At 36.4% G+C, this 27,360-nt stretch overlaps 1 protein-coding gene across 1 annotated transcript in view; it reads left to right on the forward strand.

The window, feature by feature from the left end:
• The first annotated feature begins 2,294 nt into the window (after positions 1-2,294).
• MAP7 (microtubule associated protein 7) overlaps positions 2,295-27,360 on the forward strand; it is a 100,507-nt gene continuing 75,441 nt past the window's right edge. Inside the window, exon 1 of the mRNA XM_023528389.1 lies at positions 2,295-2,601. Coding sequence (XP_023384157.1) covers positions 2,550-2,601 — 52 coding nt within the window. The 5' untranslated portion in view covers positions 2,295-2,549. The remainder of the gene's footprint in view (positions 2,602-27,360) is intronic.

A 27,360-nucleotide genomic window follows, 5' to 3' on the forward strand; every position in this document is an offset into this window, starting at 1 on the left:
AACAGCCGCAAGATCCCAAAGGGCAGGTAGTTCACGCTCAGGGGGCTGCAGTGTGTCCCAAGGAAAACTGAGAAGTTATATGATCAGATTCGAATTCTAGAAACATTAATCTCATAGCTGTGTTGATGACTGGTTTTTGGAGGTCAAGGTGTGGACGGCTATAGACCAGTTAGACTCTTCATAACAACTTTCTATCTTCTCAAAATTGGGTGTTTCTAATCTTCAATGAACTGGGAAATAGAAAACCTAGTTACATTGGAGTCTGAAATAAGAATATCTAGATTCTGAGGGAGGGAATGAAAGGTTTTTTTTTTAATCGTCTAATAGTTACTTTTTGTTTGCTTGATAAATTCATGCTTCCTGTCTTTGTTTAAATAAGCTATCAGATAATTTAGAGTATCAGCCCTAATCGTATGAAGCCCAACTCATTTATGGATGTGGAATTATGGGAATAAGTTGATGGTTTACTAACATGCCAAAAAATTCCCCAAATTAAGAGCCAGTTTAATTTGGCTTTGATTGGTTGCTTCGATTGGGCAGAATTGGAGAATTCTTCCCCTTCTTCAGACATTTAGGCAATATTCAAATACATTCCAGCTGTCGCAGCAGCATGAGTGCAGAGGTATGTAAGGAATGGTTTATGCCTCCATCCCAGCTTCGTGGACATGGATCAGCCTTGCCTGTCGAGTCAGTTCCATATCCTTCTTAGCAATGTTAAGGTTTACTGGGGGTGGCGGGGTTGGGGGCCGGGGGTAGGTGAGGAACCAGTAGAACAGTACAGCAATTGAAATTAGAAGGCGACAGTTGTTTTCTAATTTTAGTATATGTGTGAACGCCACTCGTAGTCGGTGTGTCTGTTTATTTCCCCCATTCTAGTCCTGCTTGGAGGGGAAGCAAGGTTTGGGGGTGGAGGTGGGGGGATCACCATGGATGTGGAGCCACTAGAGCTGTGATTTTTTTTTTTTTTTTTTAAACCAGGAATAATTTTGCCTCCCAGGGAAAATACCTGAAGTCTTTTTTTTTTTTTTTTTTTTTTGATGAACTCAACTGCAGAGGGATCTGTGTGGCAGTGGTGCTATTAGATATAGCAAGGGTAGCCCAGGGATGCTGCTAAACTTCCCATAATGCACGGGAAAGCCTCCTCCCTCTCCCTGCCACTCACAGCGAAGAATCATCCAGTCTAAAATGTCAATAGTACCGAGGCTGAGGGACCCTGCTCTAAAGAGATTGTCTATATGGGCTACCTTTGAAAATGTCAGACCTGTTAGAGGGAATGATGGTACTTAAACAGCTTTGATGCTGGGTCCCTAGAGGTGTTGGGATGATGCTAGACTACACTGGCTCCTAATAAGGAGTCTTTAGTTCCAAGGGCATTAAAAAGATTCATTCCCAAGTCCAGTGGGTGCTTTAGCCTTGTACATCTTTGCTGTCCTATGCGTCCAGGTTCAAGTCTTCCTACTCAGAGAGGCTTGAAAGGATTTTCTTCTAAACATGGAATTTTCATTTCCAAAATGGTCCCGTTGCTTACCCAAATTCATTAAGTTGATTGGTTTGATCAGAGTATTCTGGCCTCATGTCACATGTTTTTAAATCGTAAGGGCACAGTGAGGACTCGACATTACCGTCTTCATTAGTGTCCTCTCTATGTCTGCCCCTAGGCAAAAAGTCCTTTTAAAGACAAGCTAAGGTAAAATCATGATCGAATTTTGAATTCAAAATTTACGATGCAGTTTATCCCTGGCTAAAAATAAAAGAAAAAGGAAAAACAAAGATAAATTCTGAGGACCTAGACTTATCTAGAAATAATTTCTAAAACTTTAGCATTCATATTCATCGATTCTTCCATTCCTCTTTGAAGACCTTTAGAATTTTTCAAACCTTGCTAAAGCAAGTCAGCCTTCTGAACCTTTTGAAGGGCAGTGAAACTTCATTTCATACAGTTTTTCTACAGCTCCATGTCTGTTCACAGGAAGGGAGAAAAAGAACAGAGGTCTCTCTGCTTGACTGATTCTAAATGATCGCCTTTTCAGATGCCTTTGGTATGGGAACAAAATCACTCATAATCTTCAGGGTTTTAAATGTCATTTTTAATACATCAGGAAACCAAAAGGCACAAGAGTCCAGGAACAGAGTAAATACCATTTAGATGATTTTCATAAGCAGTTAAGTTTTTAATATCTGTTTAATGCACATCCTGTTTGGGGCCCTGGCTGAGTTTGAATCCCTGAGATTGAAGTGATGTTTAGCAACCATTTTTAACCAGGAAAGGCCTCCCCTACTCCCGGCCCACACCCATTTGAGCTTCACTGGCTCTTTTGAACAGAAGCCTTTCTCAGTTTTTACTTGGTTCAGTGAACAAGGTTACTGTTTAAAAAACAGTGGCTGTAGAGTTGTATGTCCTCGTCGGCCGTTTGCCTGCTTCCTGACTGTACCTCGAGCCGTGTGAGACATAATTCATGGGATGATGATTAAACAGCCCCTTCACTGATTCTTTGCCTGGTCTTTGCCTGGCTGAGGAACGCAAAGCAAGAAGAGGGAGACATGCAGATATGTTGCAGCATACTCAAGAAAGACGGATTTTAGGATGGAAGACACTAAGCTGTAAGTTTTTGGGCTCAGAATGCATTTTGAAACTCTTACCAAGGAAATACAGGAATCAGGCAATCTTTAAACCAGTTTTGACGAATTAACACTTCCAACAGGTGAAAGTATAGAGTAGGAAATCTTTTCATAGCTTCTTTTGTTTGGAATAAAAACTTGTTGGTTTTAATGTTCTTAGAAAAAGGAGTGAGAGAGAATTTTAATTAAATGTAACGATCTTTGTTATAGTCTATAGATAATGGATTTGTACTTCTATCTTCATTGTCCTGGAACCATGTGATAGCTTCTGTGAAAATTAAAGGCAAACCATCATTCTCCATTTTCCATGTTGCTATTTTTTTTCTTTTGACAAAAAATAAAGTGAGAATTCTTAACAACTCCTAGGGTCTCCTTAAAGAAAGTACTAGATCTAGGTAGTAGCAAGCTACAGACACAATTATGCTGCTGTCTAAAGAAAATTTTAATTTATTGATGATTTCTTAATGCTCCTAGTGTTGGTATCTAGATCAGATCAGGAAGATTTTGAAAAATGATTGCTTTACTGTTTAGAGGGGTGTACTTGGGGGTGCTGTTCTTTGCTCATTAAAAAGAAAGGCCGTACTTCTCTTTCCTACCTCTTGATTTTTTTATTTAGCTTTTTTTTTTTCCTATCAGAAACATTGTCTGCATTTTTCTCTTACAACTTTTCTCAGGACAGTGCTTCAATTTCATGGCATGTAAACAGTGAATCACATGTGGGTGTTACAGAGAAAACTATAGTTATTGGAATCTTAAGCACTACATTTTGGAGATCTATTTTTATCACCAGATTTTCTTATCTGCAAGTTTCTTTATGTAGATGTTTTATCAACTTTAATTTTTAAGGGTAATCAAGATGCTTTATTTACTAAATTATTTGCCCTTTTAAAGTATTATATGTTAATTTTCATAGATAATATTTTCAAATTTTATAATGAAAACACATGTGCTCTAGAAAAGAATTTTGCGCTATATATAATGTTAGTAACTGTTAGGAGATGGATTATGGTGTAAGTGGTTTGCTTTTGGTATGTTGTGGTTATAAAATGTGGAGTTAGGCCTGTTAGAAACACATTTGGAATTGGATCTGAGCCTGCCTTTTAGCTCTGACATTAGTTCTGTGACTCAGACAAATTTTGCTCTGTTGGTATGTCAATATCATCCTGAACAATGGAATTAACCTCTGATCTGCAGGATTGTGTATACATTAAACAGGAGGTAAAGTGCCACACCTAATGCCTGGTTTCCCAGCAAAGAAATCATGGTGTTATTATTATATGTATTTGTCCAGTTAACTCACTCTCAAATTCATTTTGTATTTAATGAGTCTGTTTTATGGAGACAAATCTTTCTATGCAGAAAGTATATTTACATATAGTATTCAATTATTATGATAAGTCGATGCAAAATAAGTACTGGGTTTCATAATGACTTATTTAAATGAGATAAAGTAAAATTGCTTGAACCGAATGAAATATGGGTTACTCAGTAACAAAATCGGATAAATGTCTGATAGATAAATTTTAAATAAGGGGAAATTTTTTTTAATAAAATCTCAATAATTGGTCAATAAACCCTAGATAAGTGGTTTAAACCTTCTAAATTTTTTAAGATGCTAGATTATGGCATACTTTTTAATTTCTGTCGTTTAGTTTGATATTTAGTAGAACTTGAAAAAGTAGAAAACATAGAAGCTTCATGTTTCCATGAACTAAAATGTAATGTATAAACCCTAACTTTTGGGGGGTAGAGTGAAGGAGGAGCTGTGCTCTAAACGCTTACGTGGCACCCCTCGATTATTCACAAAAGTCCCTACAGCTGTGGGAGCAGAACTTCTTTTCACATTAAGCTGCTCTGGTATAACTGTCATAAGGTGTACGAGTGACCCCATTTTATACGAAAACTACTTTCTATCCTTACGTGGCCCATCCTCACCTTGGCACTTATCACTAGCTGATGGGATATTTATTGTCTGGTTTCCCACACTAGAACGTATGCTCGATGAGCACAGGGAATTTCAGTTATTTTATTCACTGCTGTATCTCCAGCATCTAAAACAGTGCCTGGCAACCAGTAGGCACCTCATTTGTCTGTTGAATTAATGAATCAGTCAATGAATCAATCCCTAGTCTTCAGTAGGGAAACAAAGTAGGAAAAGCTATATCTACTCACTTTATAAAATGTACAATAACAGAAACAAGGATATGGTTTTCTATAAAATCAAGAGTCACTGTACTGGAACATGATAATTATTTCTGTGGCTGACCAAGGCACTAGTAGTTTTTTTCCAACTTTTGGAAGAATAAAAGAAAAGGTCAGCAGGAAATGTTACTATCTTCTGTTATAGATGATTAACTATGTGCCGAGCAAAAAGAAAACCAAAAAGTTTACTTCCTTGGTGAAAAAAATAGTTAAATTAAGGACTCTAGAAAAATAATTTTGTGATAAAGCGCCAGGTCCCATGCCAGATATGCCCCCTGCTCCTCTAAGCCCTGGACGAGGTTAGCGCTGTGCTCAGGATGGGGCAGCCGCTTCCACACAGTGAAAATCACACGGCCTGGCAAACCCAAGCTCCTTTACCGGGAATTTTTTTAGAAACTAAACATTTTGTTAAAGCACTCACAAAACACTAGCCATTCTCAAATTTACATCGAACCTATACCTTTATCAAGGAAACAAAATGTACTTTAGAATCAGATAACCAGATTTTGGCACTCAGCTCTTAACACTGTGATCACAGGCAAATTCCGTTTAACCTCTCTGAGCTCCAGTCTCCTCCCCTATAAAATGGCAATAATCATACCTGCAGAAATCAAGTAAAGATGGTTAAGCGAGTTTATACACAAGAAAGTGATTTTTAACCCATAAAGCAAATTATAGTTTTACTTGAAACTAAAAAATAATGCAAGTTTTTTCCATTAGTGAGAATTTAAAAGCCTTATGACTTTATAGACATTCTATATTTGTCAAAATATTAAGTGGGGGAGGGGAGACCAAAACGGTAAAAAGACTAAGGTACATTTTTTTAATGCTATATTTAGAAAAAAAAAATTTTTAAGCAAACACTATAACATGGTGGTTAAGATACTAGATTTTAAAGTCAAATCGATGTGGATTTGATTCACAAGCCATGTACGTTAGACAAATTTCTTAACTCTTTTGAACCTCAGCTTTCATCTCTGTATAGTAGGGAGGGTACTATCTAACATGCAGCTTACTGTAAAGAATGAATTAAATGAGACGTATCTAATTAGCGTATGTAATACAGTCTGGAACATAATAGATGTTCAATAAATGGCAATCATGTTTGTGGTTATTCATTATAAATATCATTGGGGTATATCATTTGCCTTTTCAATGATATGGGACCAAACTTAAAACATAATAACCTGGTAGAAATTTCTCCAGAGAAAATGATTCTCTGATTTTCCATTACTTTAACTTTTCTGAGCCTGATATTTAGATTAGGTGGTCTTTGAAACAAGCCTCAATACAATTAAAGTTGTCAAATACCGTCATTCACTTCCCTAGACCTCCTGAGATCTCAAAGAATCTTAGGTTAGATGGAGTTTAGCTTAATCTCCCATAACAAAACACATAGACATAAGGAAAGAGCTTGGCAGGGCGTATCAAGGACAGAGTTAAGAATTCTCTTTCTAGGAAGTGTGTGTTGCTAGTGAATCTTATGTGCTGTCTTGCCAGAAATGCTCTAGTTCAAAGATTAAAATCAGCTAGATATGTTTTAGAAATGAAATAGAATGAAAAAACAGGGAAAAATTTAACAAGAAGGGCATCAAAGTAGTAACACATGTTGTCACAAAAAGTAAAAATGCTTAATTTCCAGGATTTACCACTTATAGACCAAGATGCAAATCATGCATTAAAAGCCGCCAGTCCTTTCCCATAGCATTTCACTGAGTCATTCACAATGTCTGGTGAATATTGTCTGAACTGAAATTTTAGTATAAAATTGTAAGCGTTGCTATACCATTTTGATGTTATTATTTATTTTTATCAGAACCTAAGGGTGACATAAATAACTTTCAATTGAACTATAGGCCAATTTCAAAACACATTTTTAATACGTGAGAATCATTCTCACTTAGAAGGTATTTTTCTGCAAGACCTACTTTATTTAAAAAGATAATGCCATATCCTTTCCTGGATCGTTATCTGTTAGGTTATATAAATGCGTTCTCAGTATCTTATCACACACAGAATAAAGTAACGTTGCTCGAATAGCAAGTAACATGTGATGAAGGACCAAGAAGGTAAAAGTTAATATTTAAGCTTTCCACTCACTTGATCTAATATTAACAATACAAAGTGTTCATGTTTTTCTGTAACATAATAGCTATAAAAGTACTACATCGGAGATTAACATTTTTATATAACCTTTTATTAAATCTTTGAATATTTGAATTTTATACTTTATTTCTGATAATCAAAATACAAATTTAAATATGGAAGCATTTAAGTATGTTTCTGTAATTTATGGCTACAGTATTAGTCAACAGTCATGGTCAAGGTAAAAATAAAACAGGTGCGTCATTCAGGAACTTTAGTTGGATTCAAATTAGGTGAAGACGTCAAGAACTAGGCGGAAGCTGCTCACGTAGGTGAAGTGAAGCTGTACATATGTGAGTTCTCTTAGTTATCAAACATGTGGAGTTTGGTATATTTTTAAAACATTCTTAAGTATATTCTTAAATATTAACACATTTTCTTAAATATTTTTAAAGGTAAAGAGTGTGTGTGAGGAATAAGATAGGGCCCTTGTCTAAGATAGCTCTCAGTGTGTCAGTTTTGTATAGTGTTTTAGACTTTGACACTATACCAGCTATAACCAACAGCAACAAAGTCGAGTGAAGTCCTGTTATGGGAACCTAAGAGTTGCACACACGTTAGAATGTGTGAAATGGACCTTTCCTACAAAGAAGAAATCAGACAGTCTCTGCAAATGAAAAAGTGCAGAATAGACTCTTTTCCATTTGCTTTCTGTTATATGTAAATGTTTTTTTTTTTTTGATGAAGAATTAGGAAGATAAACCAATTTCTAGTGACAAACATATCTGCTTATTTTTCAATCATGTTTTTGTAAATATGCTTCCCAAAATCTTTTTTTATATTTGAAATTTTCAAAGTGTAACTTAGCATTACAGAAAATTTGGCAAAAACAAAAAAGGAAAATCACCCATAATCCTATCACCCTAATGTAGCTTTAGCAATTTTTATGTATTCCCTTTCAGTATCAAGTATATAATCTAATTATTTTCATTAATTGTCATATTATGAGCAATTATTTGTGATACTGCCTTACTTTTAGTACTTTTATTTTTACTAGTTAGGTAATCCATGGAAGAATTATTACCCCATTGACTATCGTTGCTCTTGATTTTTTACAGTTATAAATGGTTTTGGGGGAGGAAAAACTTTTCTTTTACTCTCTTAGTTAAGTCCCTGGGGGCCTATGAATTAAATTAACGAAGGACAGATGAACGAGGGAAAGGCACACAATTTTTTTTTATTTTCATGTAATGCACAGGTGTTCACAGAAAAGAAGTGAAACTCAAATGAAGTGAATTTAGACTCAGGAGCTTATATACCATTTTAACAAAGGAAAGGGAGTTTGGGCTTCAAGAAAGAGTGAATTGTGAGGAAGTGACTAGGAAATACAGAGAGAGAGCTAATAAAAGATAAGGGTTAACATAGTAAGGTTTTTCTCAGTGGACACTTACCATTAAAATTAAGTGGTCTGTTTACTGTTTGGGTTGAATGTTCTGAACCTATTCACTCTGATACTGTAAAAAAAAAAAAAAAAAAGTTTATTATTTTACCGAATTTGGTCAAAATTTTTGACCCAATGCTCCATATGGAAATAAAGGATAAGAAAACCAAATCAATTCTCCAAAATTTATCCTATAGGAAACAGGTGAGAATCCTGACAGCTAAAATAATCATAATCCTAAAATTTCTCTCTCGTTTGTGGTTAATGGAAGGAAGTCTCTTTTTTCCAACCTCTCTTCTCATTGCAGGAAAAGCCTCTCACTAATTACAGAAAGTAATCAGATGGCCTGACCACTTCTAGAATCCTTAAACTCACTTCCCGAACATTCACTGGATTTTTCAGAAGGCATATTATAATACATTCAAATCAAGGAATTTTAGGGCTGTCACCATGGGGTAATTACCTTTGGATAGAATCTTAGTGCATTTGAAAACTCTGAAGCAGCTTTGATTTATTATAAATTAATGACATAGGATATTCATTAATTATTAAGGTTTGTTGAAATATGCTGAATGTTGTACACAGATTTTACAGCCAATAGCTGTCATCAGAATGTTTTGAAATTATACCCATGAGAAAAATAGAAAGGTTTTTACCTCATGCATTTGAAGTTGCTTGTTAGTTTTGCAGTAACCTTCAAAAAACAGGACATTGATTTATGCTACTTAGCCTCTCTTCCGAGAAAATTTAGCCACTTTGAAAAAAAAAATGTTTTATATCTCAAAAAGTCCCTTTAAAAATAAGAATTTAATACTTACAATACTGATTTTATACTGAAGTATTAAATTCTGAATATTTTAGTGAGATAGGTAAAAGTATTCCATGGTGGGAATTACATTCCATTAAAACATCTGCATTTATAATGTATTAGGGGTGAAATTTTTACTTAAAAGCAGGTGAAGAAATCTCCTTGGAAATAAATATTGGGTTCTAAGTTGTTTTAGTTACCATGTTTTTCTATCTAGAGTTCCGTCTTAAATTGTGTCGATGTGAAGAACAAGGCTTAACAGAAGCCCCATGGAGTTTTAATAGCATTTATTTGGGTTCCTTTGTTATATTTCTCCATAGAACTGTGTTCTTCCCTTTCAGAGCCCTTATCTCGGTTGATAATGTAACCTTCATCAGTGTAATTATTTGGCAAATGCCTATGTCCTGTAGCCTGTAAGTTCCACGTGGGCAGACCCATGCCAGCTTCTACCCAGGGCCTAGCACATTGGATGTAGGCACTCAGAATAGTGGAAGGATGAATGAAAAAGGATTATTTTAGTCATTCTAACATTCCATAAAGCCTTTCGTAAAGTTATAAAACATTCATAGTTGTGTTTTCCTTTCCTGGCAACTGATTGAAAGGACCACTTTGTTACTTCTTCTGCATCTCTTATCTGTCAGGTATTGCTATAACACCATTTCGAAGAATGGGGATGCTTTAAGAGAATTCATTGTTCTTTGACAATTACAGGATTTTAAAAGGCTTGACTCTTATCATACAAATGTTTAAATGATAGTGTTGCCAAACTAACCTTATTGCAACTAAGCTTATATATAACCATGTTCCAGTGTAGAGAAGAAAAGCTTTTCCCTTCATCCCTTCTAAGTTCTTTTGCTGGTCTAATAATTGAATTAACACGAGACAGATTAACAGGAGGGAAAAAGATAAATTTAATTTTGCATTTATGGAAGTCTCATAGATATGGGATCTAAGAAATGACTAGAGTGAGCTGTTTATATACCTTTTAGACAAAGGAACAATAAATTTATTAAGAATTCACAAGACAAAGAAACTTAGGCTTGGGTACTAATTAGTTAAGATACAAGCCAAGTTTGTTTACACAGCCTTCTCAGCCCTGAATTTCCTGTCTCTGGTGATAAGGATGTCTCCATACTACCTGGAGCAGAGAGGGTACCTTCTGTGTGGGAGATTTATTTTCCTCCTTTCATGGGGAAAAAAGAACATCACTTGCACTGGCTGTTAAGTAACTTTAATTCAAAATAATCAATATGCCAAAGAAGGATGTTGGGAGTGGCCTACCATGAACCCCATCACGAGCACAGACCATAATTCCCAGAATCTGGTTGTTCTTTCAGAAGCCTTGAAACAGCTGCTTATTTCTAATTGCTTGGACTTCCTTGCTTTTTTTTCTTTTATATTATTGTAGTCTAGCATAGCGATGTATGAACATTATTGCTTAAGAAAAGTTTTGAATGATAACTTTCAGGATAAATTGATATTAAAAGAACAATTTTTTTTCAATTTTCTTAAAGCATCAAGTACTTAAGTTTTGTTGTTTTTTTTTTTTCTTTTTTTTCCAAAATAAAGATGCTTATTCAGCCAGTTTGGGGGGTTTTATTTTGCCTTAAGTGTTAAAGTTTAAAGACATATTATAAAGTTTGTCTTAGTTGAAATAATATTAAAACACATCTTTCCTATTTCTGCAGTATTGAAAAAAAGGATAGAGAAACTCTGAAAAAACAAATAATTAGTTTCAATTTTTCTTCTAATTTATATTTACATAGTATGTATGTGAGAGAATGTATACATTTTAGTTTAAAATATTCTGTGGTATAAATACTCAGAGTTTTATTTCTTTTTTCATCCTTGGCTATTCAGCATAGAAATGAGTATTAAAATATGAAAAACAGGTTAAGCATCCAGTGTATACAATACAAATTAATTTTCTAGAGTGTGGATATCTAATATGCTGAAGCCAGAGACTAACCTTAAAATGAGGTTTTACAGAGGACAGTATGTTTATTGCACAGCTCTCTCTTAGTTTGACTTAATACAGGGTTAGATTTTAGAATATGTATGTATCTCTACAAGAATTCATTTACTGTATATTCCCCATAAATACAGCTTCTTGAAACTGAGCTTTTGCTGACTATTAACAGTGAGTACAAGATTTTGTACTCTTTGGCAAGTTCCTAGAATACATTCTGTGTTTTCAGTTAATAGTGGAATCACATGATTTAGCTAACAGTTGACCTTGGGGTAGAGTAGATCCAATCACATGAAAACTGAGAGACCTAACAAAGATGGATGCTTAAAGAGTTAGTCTTTAAGCACGTCTTCAAGAATAATTTAAACTGGGTCATTTGCTGAATTTTTATTTATTAAAGGCCCAAAATCGAACTTGCAAGTAGCATGATTAATATGATTTTAGCCTAGGAAAATCTTAGAAACTTTTATAAAACTCCCATGAAATGCCAAATACCTTGAGCCTTAACCCATCTTTCTGATAATAATTAGTAGAGCCATCATTTAAGTCTATTTTTAGATCATGTTTATATAAAAGGGAATACTTGTGTTTCTGTTATGTATTGGACCTGTTTACAGCTTATCCCAAATTGGTATCAAATTTTTAAAGAACATATTAAAACATCACTATTCTATACCACTGAAAATTATTAAGTGATATATAAAAAGATGGTTCCCATTGACATTGATCCTGCCATATAAATTCTGCATAAATATCAGTAGCTTGTGTTGAGTTTGTAGAAGTTAGCTTTCTAAAAAAATGATTATGCAGAGAGTCAAAGGATAAATCCAAAAATTATTTCAAACTTTATTATATTGTTTCTGGAAGATTCCACAAAGCAATAAAGAGAATAAATATAAAGTACAGTGGTTCTCAACTTTGGTATACATCTGATTCAGCTGTGATGCTTGTTAAAAGTGAAGATTCCCAGGTCTCACCCCTACAGATACACATTCTATAGATCTGAAATGGGGCATAAAATCTGCATTTTTAACAAATACCAGGTGTTTCTGATCAAGGAGGCTCAGGGACCATACTCTAAGAAACATTGTTCAGTCTTCAAATATTTTTGCTTACATGAATCCAAGAAGAAATTTGAAAAATCATGTACCATTTTATAGCCTTAGAAATTGAAATCTAAAATTATTTCTTTTAAAATAGTTTAAATCATTTTGAAGGATATAATTTTAGAAAATCACATAGCATATACATGCTTTAAATACATTTTAATCAAAATCTTGAAGCTACAGATTTAGCTCATTCATTTTATCCCCCACCCTTCCCCCCCAAAAAACTGATTTAGCAATCAGCCATATCATACTTGTGACTTTGTGACAAAAAAAGACTGACTTTATTTTTTAATGCAAATAAGTATATTAACTTACACTCTATGACAGTGACACACTAATATATATTAGATATGCAATGGAAACCTTTTTATTTGTGCAGGGATAAAAAAAAACTTTACCCTCTTAAGGTATATTAACTGAGGCTTGCAAATTAAACTTTCAAAAGACAGATTAACAGGAGAAAAGGGGTATGTTTCTTTATTGATGTTAGTGTTTTCATATGCATGGGGACCTCACAGAAGAAAAGTGAAAACCCAAAGAGGCAGTTAAACCCAGGGACTTATATACAATTTTAACAAAGGTTGATAAATTGTAGAGAAGTGACTAGATAAAGAAAAGAGGATTTGGACATCTAGGGGAAGTGAATTGTGGGAAGGTAAATGTATGGAAGACACAAATGGTAGATGAGGGTGATTTTGTAAGGTTTGTAATACAGACTCAGGTTGTTTCTGGTGCTGAGTCATTCTCCTCTACCTTTACAAATGCGAATTTGTCACCCTCACAAAGGGAAATTTATGCCCTTCTCATTTGCCTTTAGCCCAAAATAATCAGTATGCCACCGTGGCACATGGTGAAGTAGCACTTCCTGGTGCCCTTCCTTCCTGGTACCCTTCCTTCAGGTAAAGCAAGGCTCCGCTCCCGTCGCGTTCCTCGCCTGCTCTGCTCTCACGAGGCTGCCCTTCGGCAGCTGTGCCATTTTCTCATCATTCTCTGGTGGAGATTCAGGTTTTACACCGTGAGCCATGAACCTCATCTCTCTCAGAGTGCTCACGTGGTGTGCCGTTCTTACAGTAGTAGGAGAAGGGGAATAAAAAGCCAGGTGGAGGAGGTTTCAGGAAAGAGTCTGGAATTCGATTCCCTTTAAAACCTTCCAAGTACATGGACTCCCATAAACAAGGGTTCTTAACCCGGGAGTTTGTGAATTTGGATAAGGAAAATAATCGCATCTTTATTTCCAGTAACCTCTCCTGGAAATTGAAATTTTCCTTTAATTATGAATGTGAGCAACAAACCTAGAGTAGCATTAACATCAGTAGAAGTCAGATATTTTCATATCGCATTACATTTTTTTCAGATCTCTCAAAAGGTAGTGTGATCACTGCTTTGAAATCATGGCAGTTATTAGGCATGCCCCTAGATTTCTGTATTTAATGGGTTAATAAAGAAGCACATATGTTTCTACAGTATAAACATTTTAATATCTCAATAATCTTTTAAATATAATTTAAGTATGGTTGTATTTTTTTGTAATGCTGTGTATTTTAATTAATGCATTAAAAATCTTATCCTGAGAAGGGATCCAGCCTGACCTTTGTCAAAGAAGTCCAAAGCAGAAAAAAAGGTTAAGCCCACCAACTCATCTTGCCTTTTTTATGCCGAGGAATGAAAAACGTAAAAAATCACTTAAGCCTGTGGGAGACGAATCCTGTGTTAAATTCCGTAATCCATTGGTTCCAAATCAGAGATGTACGTCAGCTGCTCTAGGGAGCTATTTAAAAATACACAGCTAAGCTTTATGCCTCAGGATAGCAGTTCTGCAGGTCTGCGTTGGACTCGGACATCTGTGTTAAAGGTCCATAGACTTTTGTATGCAGACCCTCAACTAAGAACTACTGCTTTAAACACAAGTGCTTTGAAAGTTTGGTCTTTAAGAACTATTTTAAATATTACATTTTTAAAGATTTATTTTGACTGAAAAGAATCACGGCAAGAAATGAGGAAGATTTGCTTTATAGTTTAGAGCCTGTAACTACTTAAAACATCTTTTGCTCCGGCAGAAGGTGGGTGATGTGGTGGGAAGGTGGGGGGTCTTGACCATCAGTCCCTGGGGTCCCTGAAACTTTCTGAAGTTGCATGTATAGTTTTTCAGAGTAAGGGGCTAGTGATTTTTCTGAGATTTGCCGGGATATTCATGATCTAAAAGAGGGATGGGGGAAAGAATAGCTTCCCATATACTGAGACAGTAAAACTTAATTGTGAAATGACCAAAAAGACAAAATTATTACACCTAATAAGGAAACAGTTACGAGAACACCATTCTATGGGAAAAGCATTGAACTGGAGCTCTAATTATTTAATTTTATCAGTATTTTGTTTTATATTATTAATTCCTGGAATCAGTATACTTATATATTTTTTTACAACGCCAGCACAGCATCATAGGTAGAGTGGTAAATAGTGTTGTGGGGTTTTTTAAATTTTATTTTTTATTTAAGTATAGTTGGTATCCAATATTACTTATAATAATTTCAGGTTTACAATATACTGATACACAACATTTTTATACCTTACAATGCGATCACCCCTCTACTTCCAGTAAGCATCTGTCACTGTGCAAACTTATCACAATACTATTGACTGTATTCCCCTCCCGCTTTCCACCCATTTCCCCACCCCCTCCTTCTGGTAGTCATCCCTTTGAGCTCTGTTTCTATGAGTCTATTTTTGTTTGTTTTGTTCTTTTTAGATTCCACATAGAAGTGAGACCATACAGTATTTGTATTTTTCTGCCTGACTTATTTCACTTAGCATAATACCCTCTAGATCCATTCATATTGTCACAAATGGCAGGATTCTATTCCTTTTTATTGCTGCATAATAATTGTGTGTGTGTCACATCTTCTTTATTCATTCATCTATTGATGACCACCTAGGTTGCTTCTATATCTTGGCTTTCGTAAATAATGCTGCAGTGAACATAAAACTATTTGACATCAATCTGAGCAGTATTTTTTCTTTGGATACATCCCTGTGAGCAAGGGAAACAAAAGCAAAAATAAACAAATGGGGCCTCATCAAACTAAAGAACTTCTGCACAGCGAAGGAAACCATCAACAAAATGAAAAAGACAACCTAGTGAATGGGAGACTATATTCACAAATGATATATCTGATAAGAGGTTGATATCCAAAATAAATAAGAAATTCTTACAACTCAGTAACAGAAAAATAAGCAATCCAATTGAAAAATAGGCAGAGGACATGAAAAGACATTTCTCCAAAGAAACATACAGATGGCCAACAGACATGAAAAGATGCTCAACATCATTAATCATCAGGGAAATATAAATCAAAACTACAATGAGATATTGCCTCACACCTATCAGAATGACTGTTATCAAAAAGTCAGCAGTGCTTTTGATGCTATACATTAGGGAAAAAAAATCAAGCTAAAATATTAAAATATATCAAGTACTTTGCTTAAAAATCCAAAAGTAAAAATGGTCACTAAAATAAGACTTAAAAAATTTAAGATAAAATAATTTTATCTTTATACTGTGCTTTCTTTCCTCCTACATTTGGCTGTTTTGTGTCCTTGGACATGAGCTCTCTACTCATAGTTGTTATAATTCTTGGATCTTATTTCTTATTATTTTAATTTAAAGCCTAAAGTTTTCTTTTTGCATGCTAAAATTGTGAAGCAGTAAATATTTAATATATGAAATGTGTAGCTTCCTTCTTGCAACAAGTAAGAGAAAAAAATTATTTTAACGGAAAGTATTTTTAAGGGAATAAAGAAAAGGTACAATCTTTTACTTATAAAAGAAGTTGATGGGTTTTCTAGTTGGCATCATTGAAGGTTGATGCATATCTCTGCCCTTTTCCCTATGACAGATAAATTCTTTAGTATTTTTGGTTGTCGTGCCATCTCCTTGGCTAACAGCGCCCCCCACCATGCCTACTCACTCTAGGGTCAGCTCCAGCGTCCCCTACTCCAGGAAGCCTCCCTTACCTTTCTCTGTGCTTCCATAGAGTCTTATACATACCTCGTCACAGTACTTACCAAATATATTTTAATTATCTATTTCTGTGTCTGTCTCTCTTTGAAGACTTTAACTTCAGTACTGTTATCTTTGTGGTACTGTGCCTGGAACAGTGCCTGCTCATTAAATGTTTTGCTGAGTAATGACATATATAATCACCCAGCTCACATCTCTCATCCATTATTCATTGTACTTGTCTGTAATCATGTACTGACTGGGCAGTAAAGGGATCGTGCTTTGGCTTTCAAGCTCCTGCTCTAGCCAGACAAGCTAACCTGCCCAGCCCGACCAGCAGCTCATTCTAATAAAGTAAGTCCAAACCAAATGTGACAGTGTTAGACTGGCCATCAGTCCAAGGTTACCCTTCACAGCAGGAGCAGGTCCAGGCATAAAGCTGACTGCTAAGCCAGCCACTCCCTCTTTACCTCTGTACATCAGCTCCAGATTCTCAAACTTGCCATTTTATTACTTGTCTTTACCAAAATTTCTTTTATTCCTGGCCTATACTGTTAAAAAAAATTTCTTTTATTCCTGGCCTATACTGTTAAAAAAAAAAAAAAGTTACTTATGACTATTCAGTTATTAAAATAATCATAGCTTAATTCTGAGCTAGAAAATATCAATTTCTTATGACAACTCAATGAGTTTAGTGGGAAGTGAAATAGAGAGGGTCTGGAAGCAGTTGTATTGCATTTTGAAAAGAGAAAATAAGGAGGGGCAGCTATGGACCCCTGTTCCTTTTATTTCTAAAAAATAGGAGCATGGGCCTGAGGCTCCTGGGCACATCCTGAAAATGTTGTGTCATGTGCCCTAAGTCCTCAGTTACCATCATCAATAGGTTCTGTGACTTTAAGTGAAACAACAGAGAAAACCAGTTTTACCAGAGATGAGTTGATATAAACAAGAGTTAAGTTCCTAGGGCATCTTGTCAATGTTATCAGAAGGACATTATCTGAGGACCTGCTGTACAGTTTTAGGTATTAACTGATCAATCGTGCAGTTAAACATAAAATTAATGTCTCGCTTGGACAAAATACAAATTAGTACGATTTAAAACTGAGCTGCATATTTCAGCTATACTCTATAGATTGAATTTTGGCAGAGAAAGTGTTTGAAACATTTATCTTGTATCTGATATTTGATTACTATGAGAATTGCTTATTGTTCTCTCCATTTTATACCTTTTAATTAAACTGGTGAGGGGAGATGTAGGAGAGAAAGACAGTTTTCATCCCAAGTGGATTTTCTATAATTTTACTGACGGCCTTGCTTCTATCTTTGTTGTCTTGGAAACCTCTCAATTTCTCTTTAAAACTAACCATGGCTCTATTATGAATTTATTAGTATGAAATATTTTGCTGCAGTTAAACTACTGCGACTTTATGCATCTTTCCACATGCATTGTTCAACTTTCACAAAGCACGTACAGTTCTCCTTAAGGTCAGGACAGGCCACCAGAGGCACAAGACTTCTAGTCTCTTTCTCTCATCAGATAAAAACACAAAAGAAAAATGCTGCTAGTCTCCTCCCAGGCCCCAGGACTGAGTCTGTTATCTCCAGATAATCCAGCAAGTGAGTTTGTCCAACCCTTTTCTCCAACATCAGTGTGGTAAATGGAAACGACACAGATTTTAAGAGTCCAGCTAAGCTAGACTCATATCCCATTCTGATAAGTTATTATTCTCTGCTTCTGTGTTTTCAGTGAACACTGGGATGCTAATTGCCTACCTTGCAAGGTGACTATGGGAATTCGATATGATGTATGTAAAGCCTCTGGCACAGTGCTTGTTATATTAGATGGGGCTTGATAAATGGCTCTCACAGTTGATGCTTTTGTTATTTTTCTAATATTAGGTTCTCCTGTACAGAGATTCTGATGTCTTATTTCCTTTTTAAAGCTTGGATATTATAATGAGCAGTCTGTGTTTCTCTGGTTTTATGCTGTCAGTTATGGGTGTTTTCAGTGGTATTTTGGTGTTGTAGAATTATTTTTGTTTGTTTCGCCTCGGGCCACTTTTCCTTCCTAATTGAGTTACTCTGATACTAGAAAGGAAAGAGTAGGCTCAAAGCCTGCTGGGCAAGAGTTGAATGAGTAGAAGTAGTACATACTAAATTTGACATTTCTAATTAGAGTTTGAAGCATGGTTCTTAATCATCTAAAAGGGTTTGTAATCCAAAATCAAAATGTAAAGATTTATAATCAACATTTTGAACATTGCATAGTATTAGGATAGTTTTTCTAGCTTTTATGTTCAGCCTAAACTTTTCGTTAAAGTTGAGTTTTATAAAAGGGGTTAGATTTTTTTCTAGTGAAATGAGAATCGACAAACTTGTAAAGCTGGTTTAGAATAATTACTAGATCAGCGGAGACTAAAATGTATCAGCGACTGTTTCGTTGTAGGCCCCTGTGAAATGACTGTGAATTCCATCTCTGTCTTTAAAAGTTTAGATGCAACTGTCATTCTTATATGCAGTCTTAGCTAAATGACCTCAAATTAATGTAAGTCAGCTCAATATCGTATGTATAACCCCAGCATAGGCAGTACCTTTATCGATTCCTGTAAATAGTGAGTTTTAGGGAAGTGACCTCAAAGATGGTGCTGGCTCTACTCCAGGGGAAGAATTATGCAGCACAGTGATATGTCAGCTAACTGAGTTCTTAGGAGCAAAGCTGTTTGGCTTCTGGACATCTCTGTTGAGTGGACCGAGGGCTCTGGGTTGGAGACAGGGCAAGAGTTGAATGAGTAGAAGTAGTACTCACCTCCCCCCCACCCCCACCTCTGTCTGCACTGCTTGAGCACTGAGATGCTCAGCCATTTTTAAATTTGCTGTTTGAAAGCTGGAACACATTCATATATGTGCAGGCCCCTCGAGAATGGGCTCCAGCCCTCATCCAGTTCAGTTACCAAAGAGTCCAAGGCGAGCTAATTGGGCTCTCATCATGGGAAGTCTCACTCCGATGAGAGGCAGCAGCACCGCCAGCATAGACTGGACAGCTTATAGGGAGGAAGGAAAGGGGCAAAGAAGCAGTTCTTAGCTGAAACCGAAGATAATAGAATGTACCTTATGTATTATTTGTGCCATAGGCCGTAATGTCTCTGACAACAATATATATCATTGCAAAATATTTTTATTTGTTAGAGAGCTATTATTCTACCAGATACACAAGTAAAATTCCAGGTATCTTAGAGGTCTCAGACGTTAACCTGTTTAACCCACTAAACCTACCTAGTGTGGTAGCCCAGCATAGTGCGGGTACAGATGGAAGATTTTAAAATGAGCCTTGTTGATGAAGACGAAACATAATGATGTCATTTGTATTTATTTCTATCTCTGTACTTAGTGGAGTTATACCTTCATGTCACTAATGTTCATACAGCTCAGGCTGATGTATTATTATGGAGGGTAGATATTAATACAGCAAAAATTATATATAACTGGTTATTGAATGCAGAGTCCTAGATAACCATTTTTAATGTGGTCACATTAATTTTATCATTCTGAGGGCCAGTGTCCACATACTACTTTAATGTGATCTTTTTATGATTAAGATATTCTAAAATCAACGTGGTATGACTTATAGAAAGAGAAGATCAATGTTTCCTTGTGTGAAACACAGCTTTCACTAATGGGATGAGCATCAGCCATTCCTTTCATTTTTCACATTTCTGCTTTGAGGCGGAATAAATGCTTGTCCACAGTTTTCAGATGATAAAAAAAATGTTCATTTTTTAGACATGAAAAACAGAATTTTTGTCTAGCATCAGTAGCTACCACATTTTTGCTACTGAATATTTGTCTACAAAATCAAGTTCAGCCTGCCTGCTGGAAAATCTTGCCTAAAGAAAACCGAATGACATATTCAGAGATACTAAGTTGAGGAACTTATGAATGACTATCTCAGACAAGATATTTGTAAATTCTCAATGGCTAATTATACTTTTTTATTAAATGAACTTCCATTCTCGATTAGCTCTAAAATATGATCGCCTGTGACCCTTACTTTATACATATTTGCTAGACTATTGTAGTGTTTAAAAAGAATGGCAATTTCCAATGACATATGGTGTGCATTCTGGAAGATCATTTATAAATTGGCTGTTTGAAAGATGAAACACATATGCACATTGTAAAAATAATACATGTGCAATGGATAACCCACAAAAGTGATTTAACCTATTATATAGTAATGTTAGAATCTCTTTGAATAAAAATGTTTAGAATTATTCATTCAATACTTTTTAAACATCTATACTAATGGTACATTTACCCTCAAATTGCTCGTATTCTGTTTTGAAAGCTGATTCTTTCACTCCCAATCCCTTCTCCTTACCCCGTCTTCACTCAACCATAATCTGTCTCCTTCCAAAGTCTACATGGAGACCAAACTTGGTATCACCACCTATCCTTACTTCACTATTTATGAGAAGCACACACCAATGTGAACATTTTCTAAGGTATTTTTCACTGCTATAAAACAAAGGAGGTAGAATAACAAAGTTCGAAGAAGTCTTGAGCTTGTGCGTCATTTGTAAACTAAAAAGAAACCGTACTGCTACTCCATTCATAGACTATTCCTGGTACACCTAGGAAAAGTGGCAGGTTTGTGGGGACATTCAGACTGCAGTGGGATTCATTCACGTTTCATAGGAAAACTCAGACAGTTCTGTAAATATTTGCCTTTCTGAAAATGACTTTCCTGGAACTTTGAAAACAGAACTGGTTTTCCAGGAGCAGGTTCTTGGCTAAAGAATGGGGTGGCGACACAGGCCAGGCCAGGCCAGGGCCCCTGGGACTGAAGGAGAGCAATCTGGCTAACAAAAGCTCCATTCCTCCCCACCTCCACTTAGTAATTGTTGACTTTTTTTTTTCCCCCTTCTTCTAGAAGGAGCTGTCTGTACAGGTTTACCCTCTCAATCTCACCCTTCTGGCTTCTCCAACTACTCTAGTTACCAACTCTCAAACAGAGATTGTCAGGAAAGAACTGGTCACGTAAAATGCATTCTGAAAGCACTTAGAAAAAAAGGGTCAGTTTATCAGCTTAGTTTTGGCTTAGCTTTTCGTGACCCCGAAGGACCTACAGCTTAGGAAGATTTAGAATTTGTAATTGGATTCTCTTGTTTGAAATGGATGTAGCATATTTCAAATGAATATACATATTGGAAAATAAGCACGTAAACGGCAGTCTTTAAACCAAACAGCCATTAGTGTTGTGTCCTGTAAAGTACCTTTTCATCTGGCCTGATACTGTTTGCCAGGTTGTGACGCCTGCCACACAGTCATCTTTGTGTTTCTGAGAGTTGGCAGAACTCTGTAAAACTGCTTTCTTGTTTTTCAGACTGGGATCCTTTCCTTTTGTTTGTTTTGTTTTCACTTGTTACTACATTTAGATATTCGATAGGCCCCAAAATTTAAGATGCTCCACTTGGAATCATTTTGAGTGTGGCAAATTAAATCGAACGAATAAAATGCCATGTCTAGGAGAAAGGCAATAAAAGAGAGCAGAGCATGTTTTAAATTTTGCTTTTTCTTTCCTGCAGAAGACTGGAGGAATGCTTTGTAATTTAAATCCCTTTTCCTGGCCTTTTTCTGGTTGTCACTCTGAGCATACCAAAGACTGGGCTTGGTCATGTTTCTTTGCACTCCAGGATGATAGTCTTAATTTTTTAATATATTCGACAGGCTGTATACCCCTGAAAGTCACTAGCAGTGTGAGTCCCAATACAACATCTATGCAGAGCTCCCATGGTGATCAGCGCTGTCCGTCCATGTGGGTGTCATCAGCCTTCTTCCCCAGTTTACCACCAACCAGCTGATGCTCAGAGGAAGGAGCAGCTTCAGCATTCTACTGTGATTCTGGCTGTGAAGGGGCACAAAGGTGGTCAGGAAGTTTTCTTCTACCCTTTTGCTGTGCTGCTGCATTTCCTATGCAGAGAAGGTGTCAGAGAAGCCATTCATTCCCAGCCCGGCCCACACTGTCTCTCATCAGAGTTGGCAAGAGCCACAGCTTGAACCAGTACAGGTTTGACTTGCAAAACTGAGAGGGGAAGTAGTGGTAAACGTATCCACATGGAACAAACCTAGTTTTGACACTTGATCTTAGCCAAAAGGCCAAGAAGCGATCAAACCTAGTTTTTAAGCTTCCGATTCAGCCCTAATGTTGCGGCTCCTTGCGGATCCTGTTCCTGCCTTTGTTCACGTTACCCTGTATCTCCCAGGAAAGTAAAGCCTCCTTAGAGCTTCTTTAGTAGTCCTCTCCCTTGGAAGAGATTGCCTTCTCGGTGCAGAGTGGCCTCAACTGCAAGAGATCAATACACCAACTCTGGGGGCAAGGGCTCAGGTGCTGGTGTTGATATAGGAAGGTAAATCACACCCAGTCAGGGCCACGGTCTCTTCTCACATCAATGAAGATTCAGAGAACTTAACGTTACAGAGAAGGTGAGGTAGCAGATATCTGATTACTGTAGGCAAGTATTGGAAATGATGAAATGCAGTGCAGTTGAAGAAGGAACTTGAAAAGTAGGCTGAGTAGAATTACCAAATGAGAAAAAGACAGAAGAGTAAGTAACATGATGTTTTGAATAAATAGAAAGCAAATATATATGTATAGAAATTCTTTTTCCAGAAAGAAAGGAGGGAAGGAGCTTTTCCTTTTTACCTTACAACTTGGTGCACTATTTGAATTTCCTAACCATATAATAGACATTTCTTTTTTAAGATAAAAAGAATACTAGGTTATCTGGGTTAGCAGTCTCCAACCTTTTTGGCACCAGGGACCAGAGCTCTAATGAGAATCTAGTGCCGGAGGATCTGAGGTGGAGCTGAGGCGGTGATGCTAGCGCTGGGGAGCATCTGTAAATACAGATGAAGCTTTGCTCACCCACCGCTCACCTCCTGCTGTGAGCTTGGGTCCTAACAGACCATGGACCAGTACTGGTTCACAGCCCAGGGGTTGGGGACCTCAGATATGGGTGATAGGATTATGGGCCTTTCAAATTTTATCCTCCTAGTCTTTCTGTAGTATGGAAAATCTAATAAATGTTATTTTTATCTCTTTCTATAGGCAAGTGTGCAATTAATACCTACTCTGAAGACACAGTTATAGAATAGTTGGTGGAGAGGGTAATTTAGTCCTTCTATAGCCAACCCGTAAGTCCTTCTTTGCAGTTAATAAGCAGTTGTACATGGGGCCTTAGGATACTAGATACTTGGAAAAGGAGAATTGTGGCTCAGGAATTATCAGAAGCTGTTCTAGGTGACCAGGTTTGCTCTGGGAATCCTTCAGTCTTTTCAGAAACACACTGACTTCTAAGCTGTTTGAATTCCTGTGCAACTGATTTTTTTTGATGTTATTCAAACCCTGATCTGGTACCTTTCATTCATTTTTTTTCTCCTGACTTTGTTTCTCCTGCTATTTTCAAAACTAAATGCTGCTGATCCTCTTTGATATGATGAACCAGCACCTGCTTTGTTTATCGACTTCTAGAAGAAAGAAAATGTAAGATTCAGGATGTACCAAATGAAAGAGGAGCTAAAATAGGAAGGATATACAGTATCCCACAGTGTGTCAAGACTGCTGACGAATGCCGTAAATGAAAAACCATTATCTAAGATACAACATATGAGATATTTTTATCATCTAACCACCATCTAATTTAGCGGGCACTGTTTTTTTCTTTTCTAGTTCATACACTGTCCTTTGTCGCTTTTTATTACCCTCCTCATGCTCCCCCCGACTTAATATCACATCTGCCTTTTCTGAATCTCACTCACCTCCAAAGCCAGTCTGGAGTCACACTTCCAGCTTTCAGTGCTGTCTGGCTGGGACTGAAGAGTTGATTGTCCGGGAATGGAGGAAGTGGAAGGATGGGCCGGGCCAAATAAAGGAAGGCTAAGGCGCTTGTATTTCATTCCGGAGTTAGTGGGAGCTCTATCAGTTAAGGGATTCCTATTAATGGTTAGTGCAAAATCCCCCCCACAAAAAAGCGGTGATTTAAACAAATTAGGAGTTTTCTTTTTTTCTTATCTACAGGAAACATGGAATGAGCAGGGCCAGAGCCAGGTCTCTGTTTTCCCCTTAGCCTTTCCTTCATGATAGCCTCCTGGTTGCAAGGAGGATAGATATTCTACCTTGAACTTCACTATCCTGTTCAAGGCAGGAGGAAAAGGAGGGGGTGAGGAGTCAACGGGTTCACGCCACCTGAATCTCCTTCTCCTCTAAGGAGCGTTCCCTCAAACCACAACTCACAACTTCAGTTTTCAACTTATTATCCAGAACTATGCCCTGCGGCCACTCAGGGTTCTGTTAGCAAAGAAGCCCTAGAGAATAGTTGATTGTTGGCCAGCGAGCATGGAATGACACAGAGCCTTCCCTATGCAAATTGGCAGGATGGATTTCCAAGAGAGAATTGTTGCATTGAGCATTTCTCTAATTGTTTTTCTTTTTCTTTTTCTTTTTTCTTTTTTTTTTTACTATAAAACACATTTTTGCCTTGCTTCTATGAGACTATTAGTATTTAAAACTTTCAGAAACATATTCTAAAAATAATATAAGAGAATGAAATCAAATGTTAAGCCATGTGGGGCAGACTTGGAGTGTAGTAAAACAGAAAGAAATGTGTTGGAGGCAGGAAAAACTAGAAAAGATTTCATGAGAAAGAGACTTGAGCTGGACTTTGAAAAATGGATTCCATCCTGTTTGATACTATGATGGTGGATACATGACATCACACATTTGTCAAAACCTACAACACCAAGAGTGAATGCCACTGAATGTGAATGTCAGTGTAGGTTCACTGATTGGAACAAATGTACCACTGCAGGATGGTGATAACGAGGGAGGCTGTGCCTGTGTGTGGGCCAGGGGTACATGGGAACTCTCTCTGTGCTTTCTGCTCAGTTTTTCTGTGAACTTAAAACTGATCTAAAAGTAAAGACTATTTAAAAAGAAAAGAAAAGAAAAAAGAAAAAAGACAAATCGCATTTAAATAATTGGAGAGATGGCGAGGCTGGTGTTCCAGTGAGAGAGGAAAACTGAGCAAGGTCACAGATGTAGAAATGACTGCAGCATAGGACAGCAAGGTGAGACTGGCTGGGCTCAAAATTTTAAACCACATTTAAGTTAAATATTCAGTAGTTACCTGAAATGAATGAGAATAAACTTAAGCTTTTATAATAAAAAACACACACCCATAGACACTTTCACAAAATATATAAAAAAAAATAAAAAGAAATATTTTACTATTATTTTCCAGAGGAGGAAGGATTAATTACTGATGTTCTGCAGCCAGGTATATGTGTGTTTATTTCACAGGTTAAACTCATTCAGTTGTTTAATACTCATGAGATTAAAATTACATTCACATTTCTTTGCAAAACTGGTATTTAAAACTGAGTCCCTTGTTTTAAAGGTAGAATTATACATTTTCTACCTTGATAGTTTTATTTTGCATTTAAATGCGAAAGGGTTTTTGTTTGTGGCTGGCCTTTAGTCATCATTTTGTAAAATACTAACATTAGCCATTTTAGTTTTCTTTAAAGTAAAATATCCTATTAAAAGTAAAAACAACTTCTTTCAGTTGGTTACTTTAATTAAGCCAAGTATAATAAAGTTGAGTTCTAATTATTTTTCTTTCCCAAGTTATTTAAATAGTTGTTTTTAATTATACATTGAATTTAATTGAATTGGGTCTGATTTGATAATAAACTCCCTATTCAGCTGTTAAAATATAGGCAGTTAACTACGTCTGTAATTTACCATTCCTCAGTGTAACTGGAAAACTTTTAATATGGTGAGGCTTTTTCCTTCTTTTCTGTACCTTGCCCTGTACTTTGCTTAGTCATAACCCTTATTCATATTATGGCGCAGAGAGATCATTAGTGTAACTGCAGCTAGCATTGTGACTGGCGATAAAGTGCCAGGAAAATGCGTCACCCATGGGGACAAAAAGGCTTGCCTTTTAATCTGGTTTATATTAGTGCAGATGGAAATACAGCATTTTCTTTTCTATTTACAGTGTTGCCATCTGGCTGAAGGAAGGTTTCTGTTTGTTTTATTGATTTTTTGTTTGTTTTTAGATAAAAGCCTTTGGGGTTGAATTTAAAGTGTGTAATGTTTACTCCTGTCAGCTCAGTGTATCAGAAGGGGTTTGTAACATGAATCAAGTAGCTGCTCTTAGTGATAAACAAACAGCTTAAGTGATTACCAGTAGTTCCCACAAAACATAGGGAACATGTGTTTCTCTGAAATACGCTTTTCTTCATTTCAGCTAAGATGGATGTTTCTTTGGCTTTTTAACAAACAGGTTATCAAAACATATCTATTAAATTGCTTAGAGAAAAGATTGGGGTTTACAAATCTCTCAAAGCTGACATGCCTGTTTGCAACCTTGCTGGCATTTCCAGCAGAGGCTGTAATGTCCTCATGCTTTTTCCCATGAGGTAATATGCTTTTGTTTTTGGAGTTTATCTCCCTAATTCCTAAGATACTCAGCATAAGTCACACCAGGCAGACCTTTCTATTATGTGGCTGCAAAAACAGTCATTTGATTTGAGTCTTGCCTGATATAATGTCAAAACCATACTAAGATTACATTAAATATTTTCTGACGCGGAGTGAATATAACTGTAATCTGACAATTATTTTGGTCACCTTTTCTCTACAATCTTAGCAGCCATCAAAAAATGAGCAAAGTATCCTTTTTCTTTTTATATCTTGTTATGAATGCTTTTTCTTTCTGGATTTTTGCCACAGTTTGCTTAGGGTACACCATCTACCCTCTCTCATATCCTCCTATCATTTATTCACTGTCATGTATGTGCTAGATAGTGAGCTAAGCAATAAAGATACGGAGATTATAAGGATGAACGGCATGATCCCTGCCCTCAAGATGCTCTGGTCTGGTGGAAAATTATCATAGAGCTGCACCTGGCCAACTGTGAAAGACTAAATGTCTCTAGCTCCATTTATATAATCCTTTAAGCTCATATCATGATGGCTCTGATTAGACATCAGCTCTGTGGAAGCAAACAAGTAGTCCACTCTTATCCCTTAAAATAGCCTGGTAACTTGCTTTCATAGAATTA

The sequence above is a fragment of the Pteropus vampyrus genome, unplaced genomic scaffold (assembly GCF_000151845.1).
Source record: "Pteropus vampyrus isolate Shadow unplaced genomic scaffold, Pvam_2.0 Scaffold24, whole genome shotgun sequence".
In the NCBI taxonomy this organism is placed as follows: domain Eukaryota; kingdom Metazoa; phylum Chordata; class Mammalia; order Chiroptera; family Pteropodidae; genus Pteropus; species Pteropus vampyrus.